The sequence below is a fragment of the Haliaeetus albicilla genome, chromosome 16, assembly GCF_947461875.1.
Source record: "Haliaeetus albicilla chromosome 16, bHalAlb1.1, whole genome shotgun sequence".
Lineage (NCBI taxonomy): Eukaryota > Metazoa > Chordata > Aves > Accipitriformes > Accipitridae > Haliaeetus > Haliaeetus albicilla.
The window spans coordinates 14,129,504-14,157,333 of NC_091498.1; the positions used below are offsets into that span (position 1 = coordinate 14,129,504).

General features: G+C 49.5%; 3 protein-coding genes and 2 long non-coding RNA genes across 5 annotated transcripts in view; all 5 read left to right on the forward strand.

The window, feature by feature from the left end:
- LOC104319679 (mucin-5AC) overlaps positions 1-14,131 on the forward strand; it is a 42,551-nt gene extending 28,420 nt beyond the window's left edge. The window contains exon 30 of the mRNA XM_069804032.1: positions 13-14,131. Within this exon, the coding sequence (XP_069660133.1) occupies positions 13-14,131 (14,119 nt within the window). The remainder of the gene's footprint in view (positions 1-12) is intronic.
- A 224-nt stretch (positions 14,132-14,355) lies between these two features.
- On the forward strand, positions 14,356-18,265 carry LOC104318623 (intestinal mucin-like protein). Its single transcript, XM_069804033.1, has 5 exons — positions 14,356-14,391; positions 15,414-15,588; positions 15,770-16,020; positions 17,485-17,668; positions 18,063-18,265. The coding sequence occupies exons 1-5, from the start codon at positions 14,356-14,358 to the stop codon at positions 18,263-18,265; spliced, it is 849 nt and encodes a 282-aa protein (XP_069660134.1).
- Positions 18,266-19,287: 1,022 nt separating this feature from the next.
- Positions 19,288-20,235, forward strand: LOC138689258 (uncharacterized). The gene is made up of 3 exons (XR_011328092.1): positions 19,288-19,427; positions 19,639-19,708; positions 20,006-20,235. It is a non-coding gene; the product is annotated as an uncharacterized lncRNA (long non-coding RNA).
- Positions 20,236-21,875: 1,640 nt separating this feature from the next.
- LOC138689257 (uncharacterized) lies at positions 21,876-22,972 on the forward strand. The gene is made up of 3 exons (XR_011328091.1): positions 21,876-22,247; positions 22,443-22,477; positions 22,854-22,972. It is a non-coding gene; the product is annotated as an uncharacterized lncRNA (long non-coding RNA).
- An 801-nt stretch (positions 22,973-23,773) lies between these two features.
- Positions 23,774-27,170, forward strand: LOC138689307 (intestinal mucin-like protein). Its single transcript, XM_069804035.1, has 5 exons — positions 23,774-23,788; positions 23,926-24,054; positions 24,867-24,924; positions 25,532-25,637; positions 26,169-27,170. Exons 1-5 carry the CDS (start codon positions 23,774-23,776, stop codon positions 26,380-26,382), a joined length of 522 nt encoding a protein of 173 aa, XP_069660136.1. The 3' UTR covers positions 26,383-27,170.
- The last annotated feature ends 660 nt before the right edge of the window (positions 27,171-27,830 follow it).

Sequence of the window (27,830 nt, forward strand, 5' to 3'; positions counted from 1 at the left end):
TTCCACCACCACCACTGGCCCCACGATGACACCTACCGTATCCTCCACCAGCGCGACCTCCACCACCACCACCACCACCACCGAGTCCACCACCGCCTGCGAACCCGAACTGTGCTTCTGGAGCGAATGGTTTGACGTCGACTTCCCCTCCTCGGGGCCCAGCCAGGGAGACTTTGAAACCTACCACCACATCCGGGCCGCCGGGAAGGAAGTCTGTCAGCGCCCAAAGGAAATCGAGTGCCGGGCCGAGGACTACCCCGACGTCTCCATCCAGTCAATCGGACAGGTCGTGCAGTGCGACGTCCACTTTGGACTGGTGTGCAAGAACGAAGACCAGGCTGGCAAATTTAAGATGTGCCTCAACTACAAGATCCGCGTCCTCTGCTGCAGCCCTAACGACAAGTGCCCAAGCAGCACCACCTTGCCCACCACCAGCCCCACCACCACCACCCCCCACAGATCAACCAGCACCGCCCCGACCTCCACCACAGTCACGACCTCCACCTCCACGCCCTACTCCTCCACCATGCTGCCCACCTCCTCGGAAACCACCCTGCAAATTTCCACCACCACCACTGGCCCCACGACGACACCTACCGTATCCTCCACCGCCGTGACCTCCACCACCACCACCACCACCTCCACCACCACCGAGTCCACCACCGCCTGCGAACCCGAACTGTGCTTCTGGAGCGAATGGTTTGACGTCGACTTCCCCTCCTCGGGGCCCAGCCAGGGAGACTTTGAAACCTACCACCACATCCGGGCCGCCGGGAAGGAAGTCTGTCAGCGCCCAAAGGAAATCGAGTGCCGGGCCGAGGACTACCCCGACGTCTCCATCCAGTCAATCGGACAGGTCGTGCAGTGCGACGTCCACTTTGGACTGGTGTGCAAGAACGAAGACCAGGCTGGCAAATTTAAGATGTGCCTCAACTACAAGATCCGCGTCCTCTGCTGCAGCCCTAACGACAAGTGCCCAAGCAGCACCACCTTGCCCACCACCAGCCCCACCACCACCACCACCCGCAGATCAACCAGCACCACCCCGACCTCCACCACAGTCACGACCTCCACCTCCACGCCCTACTCCTCCACCACGCTGCCCACCTCCTCGGAAACCACCCTGCAAATTTCCACCACCACCACTGGCCCCACGACGACACCTACCGTATCCTCCACCAGCGCGACCTCCACCACCACCACCACCACCACCGAGTCCACCACCACCTGCGAACCCGAACTGTGCTTCTGGAGCGAATGGTTCGACGTCGACTTCCCCTCCTCGGGGCCCAGCCAGGGAGACTTTGAAACCTACCACCACATCCGGGCCGCCGGGAAGGAAGTCTGTCAGCGCCCAAAGGAAATCGAGTGCCGGGCCGAGGACTACCCCGACGTCTCCATCCAGTCAATCGGACAGGTCGTGCAGTGCGACGTCCACTTTGGACTGGTGTGCAAGAACGAAGACCAGGCTGGCAAATTTAAGATGTGCCTCAACTACAAGATCCGCGTCCTCTGCTGCAGCCCTAACGAGAAGTGCCCAAGCAGCACCACCTTGCCCACCACCAGCCCCACCACCACCACCCCCCACAGATCAACCAGCACCGCCCCGACCTCCACCACAGTCACGACCTCCACCTCCACGCCCTACTCCTCCACCACGCTGCCCACCTCCTCGGAAACCACCCTGCAAATTTCCACCACCACCACTGGCCCCACGACGACACCTACCGTATCCTCCACCGCCGTGACCTCCACCACCACCACCACCTCCACCTCCACCACCACCGAGTCCACCACCGCCTGCGAACCCGAACTGTGCTTCTGGAGCGAATGGTTCGACGTCGACTTCCCCTCCTCGGGGCCCAGCCAGGGAGACTTTGAAACCTACCACCACATCCGGGCCGCCGGGAAGGAAGTCTGTCAGCGCCCAAAGGAAATCGAGTGCCGGGCCGAGGACTACCCCGACGTCTCCATCCAGTCAATCGGACAGGTCGTGCAGTGCGACATCCACTTTGGACTGGTGTGCAAGAACGAAGACCAGGCTGGCAAATTTAAGATGTGCCTCAACTACAAGATCCGCGTCCTCTGCTGCAGCCCTAACGACAAGTGCCCAAGCAGCACCACCTTGCCCACCACCAGCCCCACCACCACCACCCCCCACAGATCAACCAGCACCGCCCCGACCTCCACCACAGTCACGACCTCCACCTCCACGCCCTACTCCTCCACCACGCTGCCCACCTCCTCGGAAACCACCCTGCAAATTTCCACCACCACCACTGGCCCCACGACGACACCTACCGTATCCTCCACCGCCGTGACCTCCACCACCACCACCACCTCCACCTCCACCACCACCGAGTCCACCACCGCCTGCGAACCCGAACTGTGCTTCTGGAGCGAATGGTTCGACGTCGACTTCCCCTCCTCGGGGCCCAGCCAGGGAGACTTTGAAACCTACCACCACATCCGGGCCGCCGGGAAGGAAGTCTGTCAGCGCCCAAAGGAAATCGAGTGCCGGGCCGAGGACTACCCCGACGTCTCCATCCAGTCAATCGGACAGGTCGTGCAGTGCGACGTCCACTTTGGACTGGTGTGCAAGAACGAAGACCAGGCTGGCAAATTTAAGATGTGCCTCAACTACAAGATCCGCGTCCTCTGCTGCAGCCCTAACGACAAGTGCCCAAGCAGCACCACCTTGCCCACCACCAGCCCCACCACCACCACCCCCCACAGATCAACCAGCACCGCCCCGACCTCCACCACAGTCACGACCTCCACCTCCACGCCCTACTCCTCCACCACGCTGCCCACCTCCTCGGAAACCACCCTGCAAATTTCCACCACCACCACTGGCCCCACGACGACACCTACCGTATCCTCCACCGCCGTGACCTCCACCACCACCACCACCTCCACCTCCACCACCACCGAGTCCACCACCGCCTGCGAACCCGAACTGTGCTTCTGGAGCGAATGGTTCGACGTCGACTTCCCCTCCTCGGGGCCCAGCCAGGGAGACTTTGAAACCTACCACCACATCCGGGCCGCCGGGAAGGAAGTCTGTCAGCGCCCAAAGGAAATCGAGTGCCGGGCCGAGGACTACCCCGACGTCTCCATCCAGTCAATCGGACAGGTCGTGCAGTGCGACATCCACTTTGGACTGGTGTGCAAGAACGAAGACCAGGCTGGCAAATTTAAGATGTGCCTCAACTACAAGATCCGCGTCCTCTGCTGCAGCCCTAACGACAAGTGCCCAAGCAGCACCACCTTGCCCACCACCAGCCCCACCACCACCACCCCCCACAGATCAACCAGCACCGCCCCGACCTCCACCACAGTCACGACCTCCACCTCCACGCCCTACTCCTCCACCACGCTGCCCACCTCCTCGGAAACCACCCTGCAAATTTCCACCACCACCACTGGCCCCACGACGACACCTACCGTATCCTCCACCGCCGTGACCTCCACCACCACCACCACCTCCACCTCCACCACCACCGAGTCCACCACCGCCTGCGAACCCGAACTGTGCTTCTGGAGCGAATGGTTCGACGTCGACTTCCCCTCCTCGGGGCCCAGCCAGGGAGACTTTGAAACCTACCACCACATCCGGGCCGCCGGGAAGGAAGTCTGTCAGCGCCCAAAGGAAATCGAGTGCCGGGCCGAGGACTACCCCGACGTCTCCATCCAGTCAATCGGACAGGTCGTGCAGTGCGACGTCCACTTTGGACTGGTGTGCAAGAACGAAGACCAGGCTGGCAAATTTAAGATGTGCCTCAACTACAAGATCCGCGTCCTCTGCTGCAGCCCTAACGACAAGTGCCCAAGCAGCACCACCTTGCCCACCACCAGCCCCACCACCACCACCCCCCGCAGATCAACCAGCACCGCCCCGACCTCCACCACAGTCACGACCTCCACCTCCACGCCCTACTCCTCCACCACGCTGCCCACCTCCTCGGAAACCACCCTGCAAATTTCCACCACCACCACTGGCCCCACGACGACACCTACCGTATCCTCCACCGCCGTGACCTCCACCACCACCACCACCACCTCCACCACCACCGAGTCCACCACCGCCTGCGAACCCGAACTGTGCTTCTGGAGCGAATGGTTTGACGTCGACTTCCCCTCCTCGGGGCCCAGCCAGGGAGACTTTGAAACCTACCACCACATCCGGGCCGCCGGGAAGGAAGTCTGTCAGCGCCCAAAGGAAATCGAGTGCCGGGCCGAGGACTACCCCGACGTCTCCATCCAGTCAATCGGACAGGTCGTGCAGTGCGACGTCCACTTTGGACTGGTGTGCAAGAACGAAGACCAGGCTGGCAAATTTAAGATGTGCCTCAACTACAAGATCCGCGTCCTCTGCTGCAGCCCTAACGACAAGTGCCCAAGCAGCACCACCTTGCCCACCACCAGCCCCACCACCACCACCCCCCGCAGATCAACCAGCACCGCCCCGACCTCCACCACAGTCACGACCTCCACCTCCACGCCCTACTCCTCCACCACGCTGCCCACCTCCTCGGAAACCACCCTGCAAATTTCCACCACCACCACTGGCCCCACGACGACACCTACCGTATCCTCCACCGCCGTGACCTCCACCACCACCACCACCTCCACCTCCACCACCACCGAGTCCACCACCGCCTGCGAACCCGAACTGTGCTTCTGGAGCGAATGGTTCGACGTCGACTTCCCCTCCTCGGGGCCCAGCCAGGGAGACTTTGAAACCTACCACCACATCCGGGCCGCCGGGAAGGAAGTCTGTCAGCGCCCAAAGGAAATCGAGTGCCGGGCCGAGGACTACCCCGACGTCTCCATCCAGTCAATCGGACAGGTCGTGCAGTGCGACGTCCACTTTGGACTGGTGTGCAAGAACGAAGACCAGGCTGGCAAATTTAAGATGTGCCTCAACTACAAGATCCGCGTCCTCTGCTGCAGCCCTAACGACAAGTGCCCAAGCAGCACCACCTTGCCCACCACCAGCCCCACCACCACCACCCCCCACAGATCAACCAGCACCGCCCCGACCTCCACCACAGTCACGACCTCCACCTCCACGCCCTACTCCTCCACCACGCTGCCCACCTCCTCGGAAACCACCCTGCAAATTTCCACCACCACCACTGGCCCCACGACGACACCTACCGTATCCTCCACCGCCGTGACCTCCACCTCCACCACCACCGAGTCCACCACCGCCTGCGAACCCGAACTGTGCTTCTGGAGCGAATGGTTTGACGTCGACTTCCCCTCCTCGGGGCCCAGCCAGGGAGACTTTGAAACCTACCACCACATCCGGGCCGCCGGGAAGGAAGTCTGTCAGCGCCCAAAGGAAATCGAGTGCCGGGCCGAGGACTACCCCGACGTCTCCATCCAGTCAATCGGACAGGTCGTGCAGTGCGACGTCCACTTTGGACTGGTGTGCAAGAACGAAGACCAGGCTGGCAAATTTAAGATGTGCCTCAACTACAAGATCCGCGTCCTCTGCTGCAGCCCTAACGACAAGTGCCCAAGCAGCACCACCTTGCCCACCACCAGCCCCACCACCACCACCCCCCGCAGATCAACCAGCACCGCCCCGACCTCCACCACAGTCACGACCTCCACCTCCATGCCCTACTCCTCCACCACGCTGCCCACCTCCTCGGAAACCACCCTGCAAATTTCCACCACCACCACTGGCCCCACGACGACACCTACCGTATCCTCCACCGCCGTGACCTCCACCACCACCACCACCACCTCCACCACCACCGAGTCCACCACCGCCTGCGAACCCGAACTGTGCTTCTGGAGCGAATGGTTCGACGTCGACTTCCCCTCCTCGGGGCCCAGCCAGGGAGACTTTGAAACCTACCACCACATCCGGGCCGCCGGGAAGGAAGTCTGTCAGCGCCCAAAGGAAATCGAGTGCCGGGCCGAGGACTACCCCGACGTCTCCATCCAGTCAATCGGACAGGTCGTGCAGTGCGACGTCCACTTTGGACTGGTGTGCAAGAACGAAGACCAGGCTGGCAAATTTAAGATGTGCCTCAACTACAAGATCCGCGTCCTCTGCTGCAGCCCTAACGACAAGTGCCCAAGCAGCACCACCTTGCCCACCACCAGCCCCACCACCACCACCACCCGCAGATCAACCAGCACCACCCCGACCTCCACCACAGTCACGACCTCCACCTCCACGCCCTACTCCTCCACCACGCTGCCCACCTCCTCGGAAACCACCCTGCAAATTTCCACCACCACCACTGGCCCCACGACGACACCTACCGTATCCTCCACCGCCGTGACCTCCACCACCACCACCACCTCCACCTCCACCACCACCGAGTCCACCACCGCCTGCGAACCCGAACTGTGCTTCTGGAGCGAATGGTTTGACGTCGACTTCCCCTCCTCGGGGCCCAGCCAGGGAGACTTTGAAACCTACCACCACATCCGGGCCGCCGGGAAGGAAGTCTGTCAGCGCCCAAAGGAAATCGAGTGCCAGGCCGAGGACTACCCCGACGTCTCCATCCAGTCAATCGGACAGGTCGTGCAGTGCGACGTCCACTTTGGACTGGTGTGCAAGAACGAAGACCAGGCTGGCAAATTTAAGATGTGCCTCAACTACAAGATCCGCATCCTCTGCTGCAGCCCTAACGACAAGTGCCCAAGCAGCACCACCTTGCCCACCACCAGCCCCACCACCACCACCCCCCACAGATCAACCAGCACCGCCCCGACCTCCACCACAGTCACGACCTCCACCTCCACGCCCTACTCCTCCACCACGCTGCCCACCTCCTCGGAAACCACCCTGCAAATTTCCACCACCACCACTGGCCCCACGACGACACCTACCGTATCCTCCACCGCCGTGACCTCCACCACCACCACCACCACCTCCACCACCACCGAGTCCACCACCGCCTGCGAACCCGAACTGTGCTTCTGGAGCGAATGGTTTGACGTCGACTTCCCCTCCTCGGGGCCCAGCCAGGGAGACTTTGAAACCTACCACCACATCCGGGCCGCCGGGAAGGAAGTCTGTCAGCGCCCAAAGGAAATCGAGTGCCAGGCCGAGGACTACCCCGACGTCTCCATCCAGTCAATCGGACAGGTCGTGCAGTGCGACGTCCACTTTGGACTGGTGTGCAAGAACGAAGACCAGGCTGGCAAATTTAAGATGTGCCTCAACTACAAGATCCGCATCCTCTGCTGCAGCCCTAACGACAAGTGCCCAAGCAGCACCACCTTGCCCACCACCAGCCCCACCACCACCACCCCCCACAGATCAACCAGCACCGCCCCGACCTCCACCACAGTCACGACCTCCACCTCCACGCCCTACTCCTCCACCACGCTGCCCACCTCCTCGGAAACCACCCTGCAAATTTCCACCACCACCACTGGCCCCACGACGACACCTACCGTATCCTCCACCGCCGTGACCTCCACCACCACCACCACCACCTCCACCACCACCGAGTCCACCACCGCCTGCGAACCCGAACTGTGCTTCTGGAGCGAATGGTTCGACGTCGACTTCCCCTCCTCGGGGCCCAGCCAGGGAGACTTTGAAACCTACCACCACATCCGGGCCGCCGGGAAGGAAGTCTGTCAGCGCCCAAAGGAAATCGAGTGCCGGGCCGAGGACTACCCCGACGTCTCCATCCAGTCAATCGGACAGGTCGTGCAGTGCGACGTCCACTTTGGACTGGTGTGCAAGAACGAAGACCAGGCTGGCAAATTTAAGATGTGCCTCAACTACAAGATCCGCGTCCTCTGCTGCAGCCCTAACGACAAGTGCCCAAGCAGCACCACCTTGCCCACCACCAGCCCCACCACCACCACCCCCCGCAGATCAACCAGCACCGCCCCGACCTCCACCACAGTCACGACCTCCACCTCCACGCCCTACTCCTCCACCACGCTGCCCACCTCCTCAGAAACCACCCTGCAAATTTCCACCACCACCACTGGCCCCACGACGACACCTACCGTATCCTCCACCGCCGTGACCTCCACCACCACCACCACCGAGTCCACCACCGCCTGCGAACCCGAACTGTGCTTCTGGAGCGAATGGTTTGACGTCGACTTCCCCTCCTCGGGGCCCAGCCAGGGAGACTTTGAAACCTACCACCACATCCGGGCCGCCGGGAAGGAAGTCTGTCAGCGCCCAAAGGAAATCGAGTGCCGGGCCGAGGACTACCCCGACGTCTCCATCCAGTCAATCGGACAGGTCGTGCAGTGCGACATCCACTTTGGACTGGTGTGCAAGAACGAAGACCAGGCTGGCAAATTTAAGATGTGCCTCAACTACAAGATCCGCATCCTCTGCTGCAGCCCTAACGACAAGTGCCCAAGCAGCACCACCTTGCCCACCACCAGCCCCACCACCACCACCCCCCGCAGATCAACCAGCACCGCCCCGACCTCCACCACAGTCACGACCTCCACCTCCACGCCCTACTCCTCCACCACGCTGCCCACCTCCTCGGAAACCACCCTGCAAATTTCCACCACCACCACTGGCCCCACGACGACACCTACTGTATCCTCCACCGCCGTGACCTCCACCACCACCACCACCACCAAGTCCACCACCGCCTGCGAACCCGAACTGTGCTTCTGGAGCGAATGGTTCGACGTCGACTTCCCCTCCTCGGGGCCCAGCCAGGGAGACTTTGAAACCTACCACCACATCCGGGCCGCCGGGAAGGAAGTCTGTCAGCGCCCAAAGGAAATCGAGTGCCGGGCCGAGGACTACCCCGACGTCTCCATCCAGTCAATCGGACAGGTCGTGCAGTGCGACGTCCACTTTGGACTGGTGTGCAAGAACGAAGACCAGGCTGGCAAATTTAAGATGTGCCTCAACTACAAGATCCGCATCCTCTGCTGCAGCCCTAACGACAAGTGCCCAAGCAGCACCACCTTGCCCACCACCAGCCCCACCACCACCACCCCCCGCAGATCAACCAGCACCGCCCCGACCTCCACCACAGTCACGACCTCCACCTCCACGCCCTACTCCTCCACCACGCTGCCCACCTCCTCGGAAACCACCCTGCAAATTTCCACCACCACCACTGGCCCCACGACGACACCTACCGTATCCTCCACCAGCGTGACCTCCACCACCACCACCACCACCTCCACCACCACCGAGTCCACCACCGCCTGCGAACCCGAACTGTGCTTCTGGAGCGAATGGTTCGACGTCGACTTCCCCTCCTCGGGGCCCAGCCAGGGAGACTTTGAAACCTACCACCACATCCGGGCCGCCGGGAAGGAAGTCTGTCAGCGCCCAAAGGAAATCGAGTGCCGGGCCGAGGACTACCCCGACGTCTCCATCCAGTCAATCGGACAGGTCGTGCAGTGCGACATCCACTTTGGACTGGTGTGCAAGAACGAAGACCAGGCTGGCAAATTTAAGATGTGCCTCAACTACAAGATCCGCGTCCTCTGCTGCAGCCCTAACGACAAGTGCCCAAGCAGCACCACCTTGCCCACCACCAGCCCCACCACCACCACCACCCGCAGATCAACCAGCACCGCCCCGACCTCCACCACAGTCACGACCTCCACCTCCACGCCCTACTCCTCCACCACGCTGCCCACCTCCTCGGAAACCACCCTGCAAATTTCCACCACCACCACTGGCCCCACGACGACACCTACCGTATCCTCCACCGCCGTGACCTCCACCACCACCACCACCACCTCCACCACCACCGAGTCCACCACCGCCTGCGAACCCGAACTGTGCTTCTGGAGCGAATGGTTCGACGTCGACTTCCCCTCCTCGGGGCCCAGCCAGGGAGACTTTGAAACCTACCACCACATCCGGGCCGCCGGGAAGGAAGTCTGTCAGCGCCCAAAGGAAATCGAGTGCCGGGCCGAGGACTACCCCGACGTCTCCATCCAGTCAATCGGACAGGTCGTGCAGTGCGACGTCCACTTTGGACTGGTGTGCAAGAATGAAGACCAGGCTGGCAAATTTAAGATGTGCCTCAACTACAAGATCCGCATCCTCTGCTGCAGCCCTAACGACAAGTGCCCAAGCAGCACCACCTTGCCCACCACCAGCCCCACCACCACCACCCCCCGCAGATCAACCAGCACCGCCCCGACCTCCACCACAGTCACGACCTCCACCTCCACGCCCTACTCCTCCACCACGCTGCCCACCTCCTCAGAAACCACCCTGCAAATTTCCACCACCACCACTGGCCCCACGACGACACCTACCGTATCCTCCACCGCCGTGACCTCCACCACCACCACCACCGAGTCCACCACCGCCTGCGAACCCGAACTGTGCTTCTGGAGCGAATGGTTTGACGTCGACTTCCCCTCCTCGGGGCCCAGCCAGGGAGACTTTGAAACCTACCACCACATCCGGGCCGCCGGGAAGGAAGTCTGTCAGCGCCCAAAGGAAATCGAGTGCCGGGCCGAGGACTACCCCGACGTCTCCATCCAGTCAATCGGACAGGTCGTGCAGTGCGACGTCCACTTTGGACTGGTGTGCAAGAACGAAGACCAGGCTGGCAAATTTAAGATGTGCCTCAACTACAAGATCCGCATCCTCTGCTGCAGCCCTAACGACAAGTGCCCAAGCAGCACCACCTTGCCCACCACCAGCCCCACCACCACCACCCCCCGCAGATCAACCAGCACCGCCCCGACCTCCACCACAGTCACGACCTCCACCTCCACGCCCTACTCCTCCACCACGCTGCCCACCTCCTCGGAAACCACCCTGCAAATTTCCACCACCACCACTGGCCCCACGACGACACCTACCGTATCCTCCACCAGCGTGACCTCCACCACCACCACCACCACCTCCACCACCACCGAGTCCACCACCGCCTGCGAACCCGAACTGTGCTTCTGGAGCGAATGGTTCGACGTCGACTTCCCCTCCTCGGGGCCCAGCCAGGGAGACTTTGAAACCTACCACCACATCCGGGCCGCCGGGAAGGAAGTCTGTCAGCGCCCAAAGGAAATCGAGTGCCGGGCCGAGGACTACCCCGACGTCTCCATCCAGTCAATCGGACAGGTCGTGCAGTGCGACGTCCACTTTGGACTGGTGTGCAAGAACGAAGACCAGGCTGGCAAATTTAAGATGTGCCTCAACTACAAGATCCGCGTCCTCTGCTGCAGCCCTAACGACAAGTGCCCAAGCAGCACCACCTTGCCCACCACCAGCCCCACCACCACCACCACCCGCAGATCAACCAGCACCACCCCGACCTCCACCACAGTCACGACCTCCACCTCCACGCCCTACTCCTCCACCACGCTGCCCACCTCCTCGGAAACCACCCTGCAAATTTCCACCACCACCACTGGCCCCACGACGACACCTACCGTATCCTCCACCGCCGTGACCTCCACCACCACCACCACCACCTCCACCACCACCGAGTCCACCACCGCCTGCGAACCCGAACTGTGCTTCTGGAGCGAATGGTTCGACGTCGACTTCCCCTCCTCGGGGCCCAGCCAGGGAGACTTTGAAACCTACCACCACATCCGGGCCGCCGGGAAGGAAGTCTGTCAGCGCCCAAAGGAAATCGAGTGCCGGGCCGAGGACTACCCCGACGTCTCCATCCAGTCAATCGGACAGGTCGTGCAGTGCGACATCCACTTTGGACTGGTGTGCAAGAACGAAGACCAGGCTGGCAAATTTAAGATGTGCCTCAACTACAAGATCCGCGTCCTCTGCTGCAGCCCTAACGACAAGTGCCCAAGCAGCACCACCTTGCCCACCACCAGCCCCACCACCACCACCCCCCGCAGATCAACCAGCACCGCCCCGACCTCCACCACAGTCACGACCTCCACCTCCACGCCCTACTCCTCCACCACGCTGCCCACCTCCTCGGAAACCACCCTGCAAATTTCCACCACCACCACTGGCCCCACGACGACACCTACCGTATCCTCCACCGCCGTGACCTCCACCACCACCACCACCGAGTCCACCACCGCCTGCGAACCCGAACTGTGCTTCTGGAGCGAATGGTTTGACGTCGACTTCCCCTCCTCGGGGCCCAGCCAGGGAGACTTTGAAACCTACCACCACATCCGGGCCGCCGGGAAGGAAGTCTGTCAGCGCCCAAAGGAAATCGAGTGCCGGGCCGAGGACTACCCCGACGTCTCCATCCAGTCAATCGGACAGGTCGTGCAGTGCGACGTCCACTTTGGACTGGTGTGCAAGAACGAAGACCAGGCTGGCAAATTTAAGATGTGCCTCAACTACAAGATCCGCGTCCTCTGCTGCAGCCCTAACGACAAGTGCCCAAGCAGCACCACCTTGCCCACCACCAGCCCCACCACCACCACCCCCCGCAGATCAACCAGCACCGCCCCGACCTCCACCACAGTCACGACCTCCACCTCCACGCCCTACTCCTCCACCACGCTGCCCACCTCCTCGGAAACCACCCTGCAAATTTCCACCACCACCACTGGCCCCACGACGACACCTACCGTATCCTCCACCGCCGTGACCTCCACCACCACCACCACCACCAAGTCCACCACCGCCTGCGAACCCGAACTGTGCTTCTGGAGCGAATGGTTCGACGTCGACTTCCCCTCCTCGGGGCCCAGCCAGGGAGACTTTGAAACCTACCACCACATCCGGGCCGCCGGGAAGGAAGTCTGTCAGCGCCCAAAGGAAATCGAGTGCCGGGCCGAGGACTACCCCGACGTCTCCATCCAGTCAATCGGACAGGTCGTGCAGTGCGACGTCCACTTTGGACTGGTGTGCAAGAACGAAGACCAGGCTGGCAAATTTAAGATGTGCCTCAACTACAAGATCCGCGTCCTCTGCTGCAGCCCTAACGACAAGTGCCCAAGCAGCACCACCTTGCCCACCACCAGCCCCACCACCACCACCACCCGCAGATCAACCAGCACCGCCCCGACCTCCACCACAGTCACGACCTCCACCTCCACGCCCTACTCCTCCACCACGCTGCCCACCTCCTCGGAAACCACCCTGCAAATTTCCACCACCACCACTGGCCCCACGACGACACCTACCGTATCCTCCACCGCCGTGACCTCCACCACCACCACCACCACCACCAAGTCCACCACCGCCTGCGAACCCGAACTGTGCTTCTGGAGCGAATGGTTCGACGTCGACTTCCCCTCCTCGGGGCCCAGCCAGGGAGACTTTGAAACCTACCACCACATCCGGGCCGCCGGGAAGGAAGTCTGTCAGCGCCCAAAGGAAATCGAGTGCCGGGCCGAGGACTACCCCGACGTCTCCATCCAGTCAATCGGACAGGTCGTGCAGTGCGACGTCCACTTTGGACTGGTGTGCAAGAATGAAGACCAGGCTGGCAAATTTAAGATGTGCCTCAACTACAAGATCCGCATCCTCTGCTGCAGCCCTAACGACAAGTGCCCAAGCAGCACCACCTTGCCCACCACCAGCCCCACCACCACCACCCCCCGCAGATCAACCAGCACCGCCCCGACCTCCACCACAGTCACGACCTCCACCTCCACGCCCTACTCCTCCACCACGCTGCCCACCTCCTCAGAAACCACCCTGCAAATTTCCACCACCACCACTGGCCCCACGACGACACCTACCGTATCCTCCACCGCCGTGACCTCCACCACCACCACCACCACCAAGTCCACCACCGCCTGCGAACCCGAACTGTGCTTCTGGAGCGAATGGTTCGACGTCGACTTCCCCTCCTCGGGGCCCAGCCAGGGAGACTTTGAAACCTACCACCACATCCGGGCCGCCGGGAAGGAAGTCTGTCAGCGCCCAAAGGAAATCGAGTGCCGGGCCGAGGACTACCCCGACGTCTCCATCCAGTCAATCGGACAGGTCGTGCAGTGCGACGTCCACTTTGGACTGGTGTGCAAGAACGAAGACCAGGCTGGCAAATTTAAGATGTGCCTCAACTACAAGATCCGCGTCCTCTGCTGCAGCCCAAACGACAAGTGCCCAAGCAGCACCACCTTGCCCACCACCAGCCTTACCACCATTACTACCACATCTGAACCGTGCTGCACCAGCACTTCTTCTACCCCTGTATTAACACCCTGTTTCTGTAAAATTGGCGATGCTATTTTTTCACCTGGTTAGTTCACCTTTTTTTTCGGTCTATATATCTGCTATTTAGTTTGTTATATGTATGTGTCATTAGGTTTTTCCTAATTTTTTTGTTTGATGTATTCAGAAGTTTTACTTGGAAATATTTTTTTGCCCTGTTTAAGTTTTTCGTCTTCTTTTAAATCTTTTTTTTCTTTGTATATATTGTATTTCCTTTTTTTCTTCAGGTGATGTGATTTACAATAGAACTGATAGTGATGGATGTAGATATTATGCCGTCTGTAGTCCAACATGTACAGTTGAAAGACACACTGGAAATTGCAGCCTTATTACTCCCCTGACCACAACTTCCCCTGCATTGTCTACCGTAACAACATCAGTTCCTCTGCATACTACTTCTGGTTTTTCTCCCATTTGTGTTTCTCCTGTTTACCCACCCCTTCAGGTATGTAGTTTCTGTGTCCATTTATAATTGTTGAAATAATATCAACGTTAGTGTGATACCAGAAAGGAATGTTCTCCAGTCTTTAAAACTTGTATGTGCAGATTGCCAGAATAAGTGTTGCTAGTGATGGGCAATATACATGACATAAATTCTCTATGTGCCTTCCTTATAATTTTTTTTTCATACTGAGAAAGCAAGCTACAATAATCTTTTCTAATGACTTCTGTTCTATTAAAACACTTTCTGATGCACTGTATTGCATAAATAACCAACATTCTCACTGAAATAATAGAGGATTATTTCTTGTGCATTTTGTTTCTTCACTAAAAAGAAAAAATTAAGCTACTGTGGAGGCTTGTATCTGTTTCTGTTCTCCTGCCTTCTTACCTGTACTTCTGTATGCATTCTTTTTTTCTGATAGTGATGGTCTATGCTGATTGTGAAGTGCAAGTATACATAGCTAGTATAAGGACATCAGTTCCCTTAATCTGTGACCTATCCCCCAAACCTCAGAATAGCTCCTCATGCAGAAGAAATAGCTGGCATCAAGGTTCCCATCTCCTTTTGGCATAAAAAAACCTTAATTGTGTAGAATATTGACAACCTGGTACTATCAGTGAAGATTTTCATTTTAGTCTTTGCTTCATTTTGGAAAACAGTTTCTGATCGACCATATCATGATCAGAATTACGAATGCCTCTGGTCAACATTACAAATCATTACTACCACAAATTGAAGAGAAGTAACACATATTAATTTCCTTTCCAACACCACCATTACTGGAAACAATATACCATTAAACTAAAAATATGAGTAAAGTTCACATCTGTTTGCAAACTGCTGTGACAGCAATTTTTGTTCATTTTGCAGCTTGGACAAAGATACAAATTATCCAACTGTACAGAAATCATCTGTAAGGGAGACAACAAGGTAGAAGTAATTCCAACAAACTGCCCACCTGTAAAGGAAATTACCTGTGCGAACAAATATCCAGCAATACTGGTACCTGATGAAGATGGCTGCTGTTACCGATACGAGTGTCAATGTAAGCACCAGTAGATTAAGGAATAATCTTTTTTGAAAAAAGCAAAATTTTGCATGGATTATATAGGCATTTTGTTTTCTTAGGGTTGCCTTATAAATTGTAATATAATCACTTCAGTTCCTAAATTCTTTCTTCTACATTAATTTTCATTTTAATCTTCTAAACATTTTCTTTCCACCAGGTGTGTGCAGTGGATGGGGTGATCCTCATTATATTACTTTTGATGGAACCTACTATACTTTCCTCGAAAACTGCACTTATGTCCTGGTGAAACAGATTGTACCTAAATACGACAACTTCCGTGTTTACATTGACAATTACTACTGTGATTCAGAAGATGGACTTTCCTGCCCTAAATCCATTATTATTTTCTACAAATCTGCAGAAGTGGTGCTGACCCGTAAACTCATGAATGGTGTAATGACCAATGTGGTAAAGTACACATTTTTTATTTCTCTATTTTTGCAAAAAAGAAATAAGATCCGTAGGCCTTACTGAGTCTCATCTGAAATACAGTCTGTTAGAATATTGCATCATGGAGGTAATGAGGGCAGAGGGTATCATTAGGGAAAAAAAAAAAAAAGATTACACCAGTATCTAAGAACAAAATGTCAGAAACAGCTTAGCACTATGCAGATATGAATATATTATGTGCATGTATGTGTATATATAACACTAGGAAACAGACTAATACAGCTGATAAAGAAGACAAAAAATGCTTACACTGGTGATTAATTCATGTTTCATGAAAACTAGTACATTGTGCCATTCACTTATGTAAACAAACACATTATAAAGAAACATGAATGCAAATCGCAAGTGTGATTCTTCTCTCATGTTGAAGATGGGTATGTATGCCTCATCAGCTGGATGACTAGGGACTGCTTCCTCTGCATAGGGAACTTCAGGCACCAGAGCCATGACGTGATTCCCCCTCCAGTTCCCTGCTGGGAAGAGAGGTATAGCTGAAGAAAAGGGGTAACTGGGGGTGTCACTTCACCTTCATGATCTTAAACTAGTGCTGGTAAGCCAGTGAAAACAAAAAGTCAGTCCCACTGTTACACTGGGAAATTTACTAATTGATTAGAGAACACAAACAGGTGGGAGGAAAAGTTTGTCTCAATATGCACTCTACTCCTGCAGAGCCATGCCAAGTTTTCCTTACCTACAGTCAGAAAGGCATGCTGAAGCAATTAGTCCCATGCTTCCCTGTGAAAGAAAACAGTAACTGACAGCTTTAACTCTTTCTTTATCCCAATTCAATATGAAGAAAGTTGCAGAATAATTCCTGACCAGAAGTTATTAAGCAAGTATGTCCACCTTCATAGCTCATATAAGATAGAGGCTGCAAATGGAACAGCTGAGATTAATGAATAAATATGACTGATACATAAAACTGGCACCAGAGACATTTGACTTCATTTTGAATTCAGACAACTCTTCCAATGCCAAGCAACATGTAGTATAGGGACAGTGTGATTTTGTAAATATATACAAAAATAACTTTTGTAAAGTTATTACATAACAATGGCAGGAATATTTCTGTAGTTAAAGAAAACCACCACCCATTTTCATATGAAAAATGTTTACAATAAACAAAATGATGAGGGATACAAAGAAAATACTTGGATTTAGAATGCTGTGCATTAGCACACAATCTGCACAAACACGGTACATAGAGGCCACTTAGATTATTATCACACTAGCAATATTGCAATACAAGCTGAGATATTAATGCATATATGCTGTTATTGCGATGCCAATGGACATTGGATGTGGTGCACAACAATATGGAGTTATGCATGATTATGAAGATTAGAAAATACATTATTTAAAACAAGCAGGCAGAAGCAGTGCTTATTCTGAAGTTGTGGTTTTTTTTAACCCTGCATTCAGATGTACTTCAACCAAAAGATTGTCAAACCAGGCTTCAAAAAAGATGGCATTTCTTTCTCCACACTTGGCATCAACATGATTGTTGAAATACCAGAGATTGGTGCAACCATCACCTTTAGCGGGCTGATTTTCTCCGTGAAACTCCCATACAGTAAATTTGGCAACAACACTGAAGGACAGTGTGGTAAGACAGATGCACTAATTGGAGGTGGGACTCTTTCCCCACCCTACTGTGGTTATTCTCACCCACTCTGACTATGCAGTCTCATGATTGACAGAAATTTTTGAACTGCAGTAAAATGGAAGTGAAAACAATTCTCGTCTTCAACTTCTGTAGGATCAAAAGCTCAATATTTCAGCAATGTGGGGTTTTTTTCTTTGGGTCTGGGGTTTTACGTTTGTTTGCTTTTTCCCTAACCTAAATTAAAGTTAATATAACTGTAAAGAAAGCACTCACTATGAAGCAAGGCACCTTGTACACTTCATAAGCACCTCATGTCCAAACGTGATATCAGCTCAATAATGTATTGTGCATCGCTGATGTGTCTAATGGGACTTACATAGCTTGTCTCTTCCAGGAACGTGTACAAATAATGTATTAGATGAATGCCGCTTACCAAGTGGTAAGATCATTTCTTCCTGTCCCCAAATGGCTCATCACTGGATCGTTGATAACAACAAGTCATGCCATGGAGTACCAATACCACCAGTTGTAACCACACCTCCACCAAAACCTCACTGCGAAACGCCTCCTCTCTGCAATCTTATCTGGAGCGAGTAAGAAAAAAAACTGAATGAATCCACTCTTTCTAGACAAAACTGCCTCAATATCTTACAAGAAGAGTAAGAACTATAGCCCTAGCATGTGATAATGGCTGAAAAGGTCACCTTAATGGCAGGATATATATAGTAAAAGGCCTTAGCAAAATAAACTGCTCTTCTTCAGTGACTTGGGTGCCGAAGATAACTGAGTAAGGAGAGGTGAAGTCAGAAAATCAGGGGTGCAGCAAGCACTAAAACCCATACTCCCTGGGTTGCAACCACGCAGATTTTTGTTATCTTTCTCCCTCCCTAACTTCCAGGGTATGTTCACTCACTCTTAGTTAGACTATTAAGTAAAGATTGAACTCTAAATTTGAAATGGGCCTTCAGCACAAACCGTAAAGAACCTGGTTGCCAACTCAGTTAACTGAGCAGACAGAAACATCTCAGCCAAAAAGCGTCCTTCATTCTTTGTACATTTAGTGTAAAACATGGAGCTCCAAAAGCACAAAGGCTTGTCTCCTGCAGTGTTTCCTATACTTGTGTGAGCTCTGGCAAAAGCTTTTTTCCAGCTGGGTCACTTATAAAGGTCCTCTTACACATGCTTGCTGTAGTGTCTAATAAGTTATGAGCTATAAGCTATTGTATGTACAATTTTTCTATCTCTTGGCTACTTTTATCATCCCCTTTTCCTCAGTCTGACACAGTTGCCTTTTTCATGAAATTTCTAGTGTCAGACTGAGGAAAAGTTGTGTACACATACAGAAACACTATGAACATTAGCCTCTTTAGAAAAAAAAAAAAAGGAGCTTCAAATTTCCTAACCTTTCCTTTCCTGAATCTATCTCCCAGATTATTGGCCATTCTTATGGTTTTGTTTCTCATAATACATTTCTTCCTGAAGCAGAGAGTCACATGTCATTAACCAGGAAGAGCTATCTGACAGGAACAGATTTTATATAGCGACTGATTAACATAAAAGGAGTTGGTTTCTGTCTGCAGGATTTTTGCAGAATGCCGTGATGTGATACCACCAGAACCATTTTTCAAAGGCTGTGTTTTTGATGGATGTCGCACAGCTGATGAATACATGCAGTGTGCCAGTTTGGAGATGTATGCTACAGAGTGTGCTGCTAGAGGTGTCTGCATTGACTGGAGAGGAAAGACTAACAATACATGCCGTAAGTATTCCAGAACTCAAAAATGTGTGTTAGAAATGGTAGCAATTATTCAGTAAACACATCTTACATATAACACTTGACTACTGTCTACAAATATGCAGTGATGTCCTTACAGAAGCTGCAGATGAAGAAGGCAAAGCTGTAGTCACTTTTGCTGCAAAAAATGCATCTACTGTCAATTCTTGATCTTTTTTCTTCTTTTTCCATACAGCATACAACTGTACAGGAAGCACAGTATACAAGTCATGTGGGCCCATTAATCCTGCTACCTGTGACCCAAGGTATGGAAAGAAAATAAACCACCCCAAAACAACTGCTTATATATTTCTTTTTTTCTATTTTTACCTATCTACTTTCCTTAGAAAATGGAGTTACTTCATAATGAAATGTCTTGTGAATTTGGATAATTTATTCAAGATTTATAAATATCAATCAGCTCTATGAATATAGTCTTCCTGTTGCAGTTCAGAAATTCTTTTGTCTCCCTTGTATCTGACACAGTGGCCTTCTACATATGCTGCTCTGTTTCCTGCTTCATTGCAAAAACATTGCACTCACATACATTCCTCCCACTCTAGCTCTGTTGAGCTTCCTGGCTATGGAGTAACTGAAGGATGTTTCTGTCCTGAAGGAAAGTCACTCCTGAGTAAAGACAGCAACATCTGTGTCTCTGAATGCTGTAAGTAATCCGTAGCTAGTTCGGGGAATAAATAGGGATCAGGATTGATAGTCAGGAGCCTTGGGTTCTACTGCCAGCTTCTACATGGTCAGATCATGGACAAATCAACCTCTTTAAGTTCCTTTCGACTCCCCATCTAAAAATCAAATAATAATCAACATTACTTTTTTTCCCATCTTCCTTCCTTACATGAGACCTACCAAGATGGTATAATTCTACATTTCAAGACCTAGTCTGCATATTCATTTTCTTGTTAGTTTTATCTTCACAGTATTTGTATTTAAAACTGCACAAATTTACTCCTTTATGTCAGTTTTCTGTGGTGTAAATCTCCATTCTTTTTTTTTTTCTTCTTCTTCTTTCCAGCTTGTAGGGAATCAAATGGAGTATCCAGATGGGTAAGTATCACGATTAGTGTGGTTTATCAAGCACAGACAAGTGAAGCAAGAGGATATTTAGTGTTTCCCAAAACCAAGTTTTGCTTAGGTTGGGGGAGACTTTAGCTTTTTTTCAAATGTTTGTTCCCTTTTAGTCTTAAAAATAATTACAAGTGCCAGAGCAGAAACCACATTACTCCCTAAAAAATTTAACAGTAAGTGATGGGATATTCTTTCAATAACCATCACCTCACATACTGGAAAAAAAAAAAGGAGAAAGAGAAAAAAAGAGATAGATGGTAGCAGTGGAACTTTGGCATATATGCTGCTTTTATTTCCACAAATTTGGCACTGAAGTTACTAGAGATGAAGGGACAGATTACCTGTTGCTGATAATATTGATAGTCCACATTCTTAGTTCCTCAGCTGCAGACAAATTATAGAAATTTCTCTCTGTAACCTAATGTGCAAATAAGTATGTCATATGATAATTACTTATTAAAAAATGAATGCAAAGCTCAATCACTTCTCCTTTAAACCTCTTATATCACTCACACTAACACTAGTAATAAATAGGAAGTGATAGCTGTGTGAACATGCTCGGAACCTTCAGTGGTTTCCATTATCTTCCCCTAATTAGCTTCAGTTTGAGGGTTTCTTATAAAATCTAAAAATACTAGAAATATGAAAAGGCTGATGTAATCAGGTATCACTGTATCCATGAATAAGTCAACCAGAAACAAATAGAATGATTTTTGTTTGCATTTATATATAATTTTTTTCCTCCTTTTTTTTCTTTTTTATGTAGCCAGGAGAAAAATGGACAAAAGATTGCCAGGAATGTGTCTGTGACAAAAATACTCTTCAAGTGCACTGCACAAAACACAACTGTTCTCTGACACAGCAAGTATTTTGTGACAAACCAGGTTACATGCCTGTTCAGATACCGATACCAGAAGATCCATGCTGTACCAGGACTGAGTGCTGTAAGTACTGTCTTAGTTCTTTTTCATGAGGAATATACTGTATTCATTCTGAGGAACTACAGCAATAATTTCTCATTTTTTAATACTTTGCCTTGATTTCATAATGCTTTTCTCCCTCATCCCCTTCTTAGGACCTTCTTGCAGAGCATTTACTAGATGCCTGCAGAGAACAAATTCAAAGATGAAAAGATTTTACATAGTTAGACACAGAAAAGTAACTGAAAATCTCCTATAATTTAACACTGAAAACACTAATGCTGCCATGACCTGAAATAATATTCAAAAACATTTTCTGTTTCAAAGACCAATATAAAAAAAAAAAAATCTTAAAAAAGAAAAAGTCTTGAACATTTAAAAATTGCTCAAGAAAGTTCCTGAACCTCTGAGAGTCATCAGATTTCCCAACTGGTACAAATTTCTCTTTGGAAGTATCTCTTTCCGGCAATCACCACACTATTCTTCTCAGACAATGCTTTGTTTTACAAAGGTTATAGAAAAGCCCACACACTTTAAAAATAGCTAGGCAAATATACAGAATTAGTCATTAAACTAGCTTGTGTAAACAACACCATATTTGCCCCATGGGAAAACTTGTGAAGTTCATGCAAAACAAAATTACTTTCATTTAAAAATTCTCAGTTCATTATTTTCTATGCTTTCTTACATTAAACAGTTTGCAACACTAGCCTCTGCCCTGAGGTCACTCCCCAGTGCTTAGAGGGACAGGAAGTAGTCACAGTAATGCAGCCTGGAAAATGCTGTCCTACCTTTGAATGCAGTAAGTACTATGCACCATCTTCATGTGTTATTCACAGCTATATTTTTCTAAGTTTATGAATACAAAAACCTTAAAAGAAAAATATGCAAATTAGCTGTGTTATTATATTGGGCCAACAAAGCTGTAGTTTTTTCACATATTTCTGTTTCTTAAAACTTACACATCTATGACACCGTATTTCTTCCTTCTTTACAGGACATGGCTGTGTAGTCAATGAAACCTACTATGCAGTAAGTACACAGAGTAACTCACTATAAAAATACACCTTCACAAAGGTTCACAATGCAATGGTTTTGAGACTCCTATCATGGACCATATTTTGCAGAAAGGCCTGAGATAAAACATTCTTTATTATTTAATCAAGGTCAGCATATCAACACTCTCCCTACATGCAAAAGCATTTTCTGCTTTCCTTTCTGCATTAGCAGAATTTAATTCCAAAATGGATATTACCAACAACAGAAACTCGCTTAAATAAAACAATGAAAATTGTATTTAAGGATAGTTTAGCCCATACATAGCTCAGCTTTGTATTACCTGTGATGTACATACACAAAGTAACTTGCTTTTACTGACTAATAATGACTTTTTTCTGACTTCCCCTAGCCTGGAGCTGTCATTCCCTCAGGCCCCTGTGAAGAATGCACCTGCTATGAATCCTCTTACTCAAGGCCTCACCACGCTACTGTCAAGTGTGAGCCTGTTGTCTGTGACACAGACTGCCCACCGGTGAGTGCTATTTTGCTGTCAGTAATTCTTACTCCACTCAGCTCAAATATCCACCTGTTAAGGTCAGTGTCCTGACTCAATGTCATCTCCTGTCTATTTCTTTCAAAACAGGGTTATAAGTATACAAAGAAACCTGGACAGTGCTGCGGCACGTGCAAGGCAGCAGCTTGTATAGTAACTGTGGGAGACATTACACGTGTACTCCAGGTACCTATCCCTGTTTTAGCTCATTTCTGGTGAACTCTGCTAGTCTTTGCACTCTTTCCTCTCCTTGTCTACATCATTTATTTGCTGCATATTTTCTTATGTTAGACAAATGCTTATTTGGGCAAGGGCTGGACTGTCTCACACAGCTTGAACAGTACCTTGAGCCATGAAACTCCAGTTCTAACTAAGACTTCTGGAAGCAACTGTGATACTGAACAATGGCTTTCAGAAATCAGCATAGAAAAATACATAGATGAAAGCTATGGGCCCTTATTTGCCTTCAGGTCTGAAAATATAGCACATGTTTTGCTCAAAGGATAATTTTCTCTGTGGAGGCGGTTTTCTGCTCCAAACAGCCAATCTCAAGTTAGCTAAGAGCTTTAGGACAGGATGAGTCAGTGAAACCAGCAAGAAATCCTGCCATGTTTCTGAATGGACATACACATAAATTCTGATGCGAAAACCATTTAAACACAAATTAATTTTTCCAAATGAGTCCACATACTTATCCTATTCACACAAAAAACATGTCCATATCCAGATAAAAATACAGCCTCTTCATTTGGCTAATGAAAAACACTTACAGCAGTATGATAATACGACAAGTAACTATCAGCTGAAATTCAAGGAAATTGTTCAGAATAATCAAACCACAATAGGCAGCAATAAGACACTGGGCGGGGGGGGTGTTTCATTTTTATGTAAGAAGATTTTTATTCACTTTAATTTTAACTGCTTTCAGGTTGGAGAATTCTGGAACCCACCTGGTGATAACTGTACAACTTACACATGTGAAAAACATGATGACCAGTTCATTCAAGTCCTTTTACAGAAAAGCTGTCCTGTCTTTAACCCTGATGACTGTGATCCAGTAAGTACTCTTCTACCAGTTCTCATGTTTGAACAGGTTGCAGTGGCTAACACCAGCGATAGAAGGATCGTGGTGTCCAAGGCAAATACCTAGCAGAAACATCACACAGGATGTAGCTCTCATTTAATCCTCTCTGAATCTGGTCCACATCAACTTTTATTTCAGAAAAGCACACCAAAATTAAAATGGGTGATATATCAATCCTCATGGAGGATTGAGCATTAGAGAAAAGGATACAGCATAATGTTTTGGATATCTAAAAGCATCAGGTGACCTAGAAGCAAGAATCTTATTGAAAAATAATGGGATTTTTATTCCTGAACTACTTAATATTATAAATTCTCTTTTAGAATTCACTTATTGAGAGCCAAGGTCAAGGAAAATAAGCTACTTCAGTTCACATCATCATTCAACTTAATACAGCTCAGGGTAGATTAAAAACAACCCCACACATCCGAGGAGTCAGTTATTTCATTAATTTTGTTACCCTGTCTGACATAATCCTTCACCTGTACTGACTTTGGTCACTCAGAATATCCCACATGTGCTACAAGCTTTATTTCTGAAATTTTACTACTGAACTCTGACAGCAAAGCAGTTCCAGTCCCCCTCAGTTGTCAGCTTTCAAAGAACCCTTATTAGTATTGAATTGAAGTAGTTATGTGCCCTTAATATTTAGCCTTGCTTGAAAATAGATTCCATGTCAATACAAAAACTTTCTGGTGCCAGAGAAACTTAGGAAGAAGGGAAAGTCTCTGCTTTAGTATGCAGATATGAAACCTTAGTTATCTTTTTCTGTTTTCCCACTCAAGGATGACATCAAGCTATCTGACGATGGCTGCTGTAAGGAGTGCCAAGTAAAACTGAAGAGTAAGTAATAATAATTTTGTTAAGAGCAAGTAATGACAGTATGTGCCTTATTAGGTTTATTAGTCCACCTTACATGGTAGATGCATAGACAGAAGAAATGAACAGACCAAGTTTGGGACCACTGCCTCACACTGGGGTGAAAAAAGAAACAGAGGGGAAAAGAAAGGAACAGAACATTTCCATCACTCACTTTAGGGCCTTGGAATATGGTGAACTTTCCCATCCCCTACTGCTAAATGTTAGCCTTTTTGTGGGAGGGAGAAGACTGTGACAATTCTCCAACTTGCATAGATACATTCTCTTTAAGGAAGAAAGTGAAGCCAGTCCTTGGAGGTAGGTGTGCATTGAGCAGTTACCACAGTACTGCTCTTTATTTCTGCATCCTGCACCAAAGTTGCATAAGCAAAAGGGAATTTTTAATTCATTGACAAGCAGCAAGAGTCATCATTTGGCCCTTAGCAATTAAAGAGAAATGCACTGTGACCTAATTTCCTATTTCAGCTCCATCCATCTCAGTTTTCTACTACAAACTGTCTATCATACACAGATACCTATTTATACGCACATATATTTTAACCTATTTTCCCTTGGTTTGTGACAACTTCAGGTTGTATGAAGCACAATACTTCTACTGTCATCAAATACCATGGATGTGTATCTCCTGCACCTGTTGAGATGACATACTGTGAAGGCAGCTGTGATGCTTACTCACGGTAAGTGCTATAAAAGATAATTGTGGTCTCTTGTCTTATACTCTTCATACTAGTTATATAAAGCAAATCACAAGGGATTTTCTAGTATGTCCAACATCCACCCAGTCATCAGCTCTTTGCATTGTGCTAACTAGAATTTTTAACAGACATGATGTTGTACTAGCTTAATTACGTCAAGACTCAGAATGTTTTAACAGCCTCTTCAGTGTCATAGTGAATAGACTCGAATTTTGATTTTGCCCATGTGAAAGTGAGGTTATTTGTTTCTCGCTATTCTCTCTTTTTGGACTGGCTTAATATGTGATCTGGATTAATTAATTTACTTTTTCTGTGACTGAATGAAGAGCTAGGTCCACCCATTTTTACAATGAGAAGCAATTTACTTATATTTCACTGTAAGAATGGTAATATTAAGCAATAGTCCTACATTCAAGCACACAACTTTTGGTTATATTTAGTAATGGTTGGGACGGGCAGTGGTATTTCTCACATAATTTCTGAATCTTTCTCTTTTGTTGGTTTTGCAATCAGATATTCTCCAGAGGCGAACACAATGGAACATAAATGCTCATGTTGTCAGGAAATCAAGACCAGCCAAAGAAAGGTGACTCTGATGTGCAGTGACGGAACCTACTTTGATCACTCATACACCTATGTGGAGAAATGCAGCTGTGTGAGCGCTGAGTGCTTTCCCCAAGTCAGCACCCAGCAGGCAACGAACCAGATAAAGGCCTCTCAGGAATAAGTGAATGTCTAAAATTAGAACTAGAGAGAAGAAGTAAAACAAGGGTTGAACATAAGACTAAAAAAAAACCCACTTTGACAAAATACAAAAGTGTTGAAAGCAGCTAAAATTTTGGATGAACAGGTGATATTTTCTGCATACAAACTCAGTATGTCCATCTATATTATTTCAGTTTTCATTACTAATATATCCCGCATTGTTTTTCAGGTCTTTTCTTTTACACCTTCAGAGGTACAGCATAAGGTTATTTTGACATTTTCTGTTAGTTTGTCTTCTGAGAAGTGCTGTACCATAAGACTGAGAGCTGGATTTACACTTGCACAAAGTCTGTTATGAGAACAACATTCTTTTCTGGCTTGAAGCTTGCCTGTGGTGGCATAATATAGACACTTGGCAATATCTAATATTTCCATTGATGTACACTGACCTTTTTTATGACATTTTCATTCCAGTTCATTGAGACAAATCAAAAACTAAAGTCCAGAAAACAAACAAACAAAACCCAAGGAAAACTGTAGCTCTCTGTTTCTTTATTTTTCTTTTTGCATTAAGGAAAACTTAGCAGAAAGCCATACCTTCTCAAAACTATAAACTCCAATATTTTGAACAGTTTATGATAGGCATATTTCCCTATATAATCTCATGAGAAAAAGAAAGAAATCCTGTCATGAGAAGCTGCTGCACACTACTCTTTGTTTACATAACACCATCAGCATAGTAACTGTATGAAAATATGGAAATTTTTTTGTTTGTGGTTAATTGTTTACAGAAGAAGTATATATATATATATATATATATATATATATATTTTTTTTTTTTTTCCCCCAACAGGGGCATATGAAGGATTTTTGTAAAATAATAATAATAATAATAATAATAATAATAATAATGTAAATTCTTTCCTAGGAAGCTTTTAAAAGTTGAACCATTGCTATTTATTTTGGTTTTGGAAAATTGATTTATTGGGCCATTTCTTTTGGAATTAATGTTATCCCATTTCTTAGTCTTAGTCATGTCATCTGGGTGTGGTATATTTTCTTCTTCTGTTTTGTTTCAGAATATTGTTTTATTTTTGTTCCTTATGAAAAGAAGTAACAATGATTAATAAATTTTAAGCATTTTACAGCGCCTCACCTTTGACTTTTCACTGAATCCCTCACATGAGAGGTGCTGGCCCCATAAAATATTTGCTTCCCATCCTGCTACAGCCATTTCTCAATAGCTCCAGGTCAAAAGTCAGTCTAGACTGTGGTACCTAACCCCCTGTAGAGCTTTGATACTGCTTTGAGTGAAAGGCACTCAAAAGCAAATACCGAAAGTGCTCCAAGCATATCACTTCAGATGCTATCAATTAGTGAGCTTCCAGTAAGCAAGCACACCTTTGAGCCTGTACATATTTTGTAGCTCAAAGTTCTTTACATGACAGATAGAAATTATCCAAAGTATTC

Coding starts and splice junctions, on each gene's coding strand:
- LOC104318623 (XM_069804033.1), top strand. CDS start 14,356: ATGGATGTAGATATTATGCCGTCTGTAGTCCAACAT. Junction 15,589..15,769: donor TTACCGATACGAGTGTCAAT/GTAAGCACCAGT, acceptor TCTTTCCACCAG/GTGTGTGCAGTGGATGGGGT. Junction 16,021..17,484: donor ATGGTGTAATGACCAATGTG/GTAAAGTACACA, acceptor CCCTGCATTCAG/ATGTACTTCAACCAAAAGAT.
- LOC138689307 (XM_069804035.1), top strand. Junction 24,055..24,866: donor ACCCTGATGACTGTGATCCA/GTAAGTACTCTT, acceptor TTCCCACTCAAG/GATGACATCAAGCTATCTGA. Junction 25,638..26,168: donor AGCTGTGATGCTTACTCACG/GTAAGTGCTATA, acceptor TTTTGCAATCAG/ATATTCTCCAGAGGCGAACA.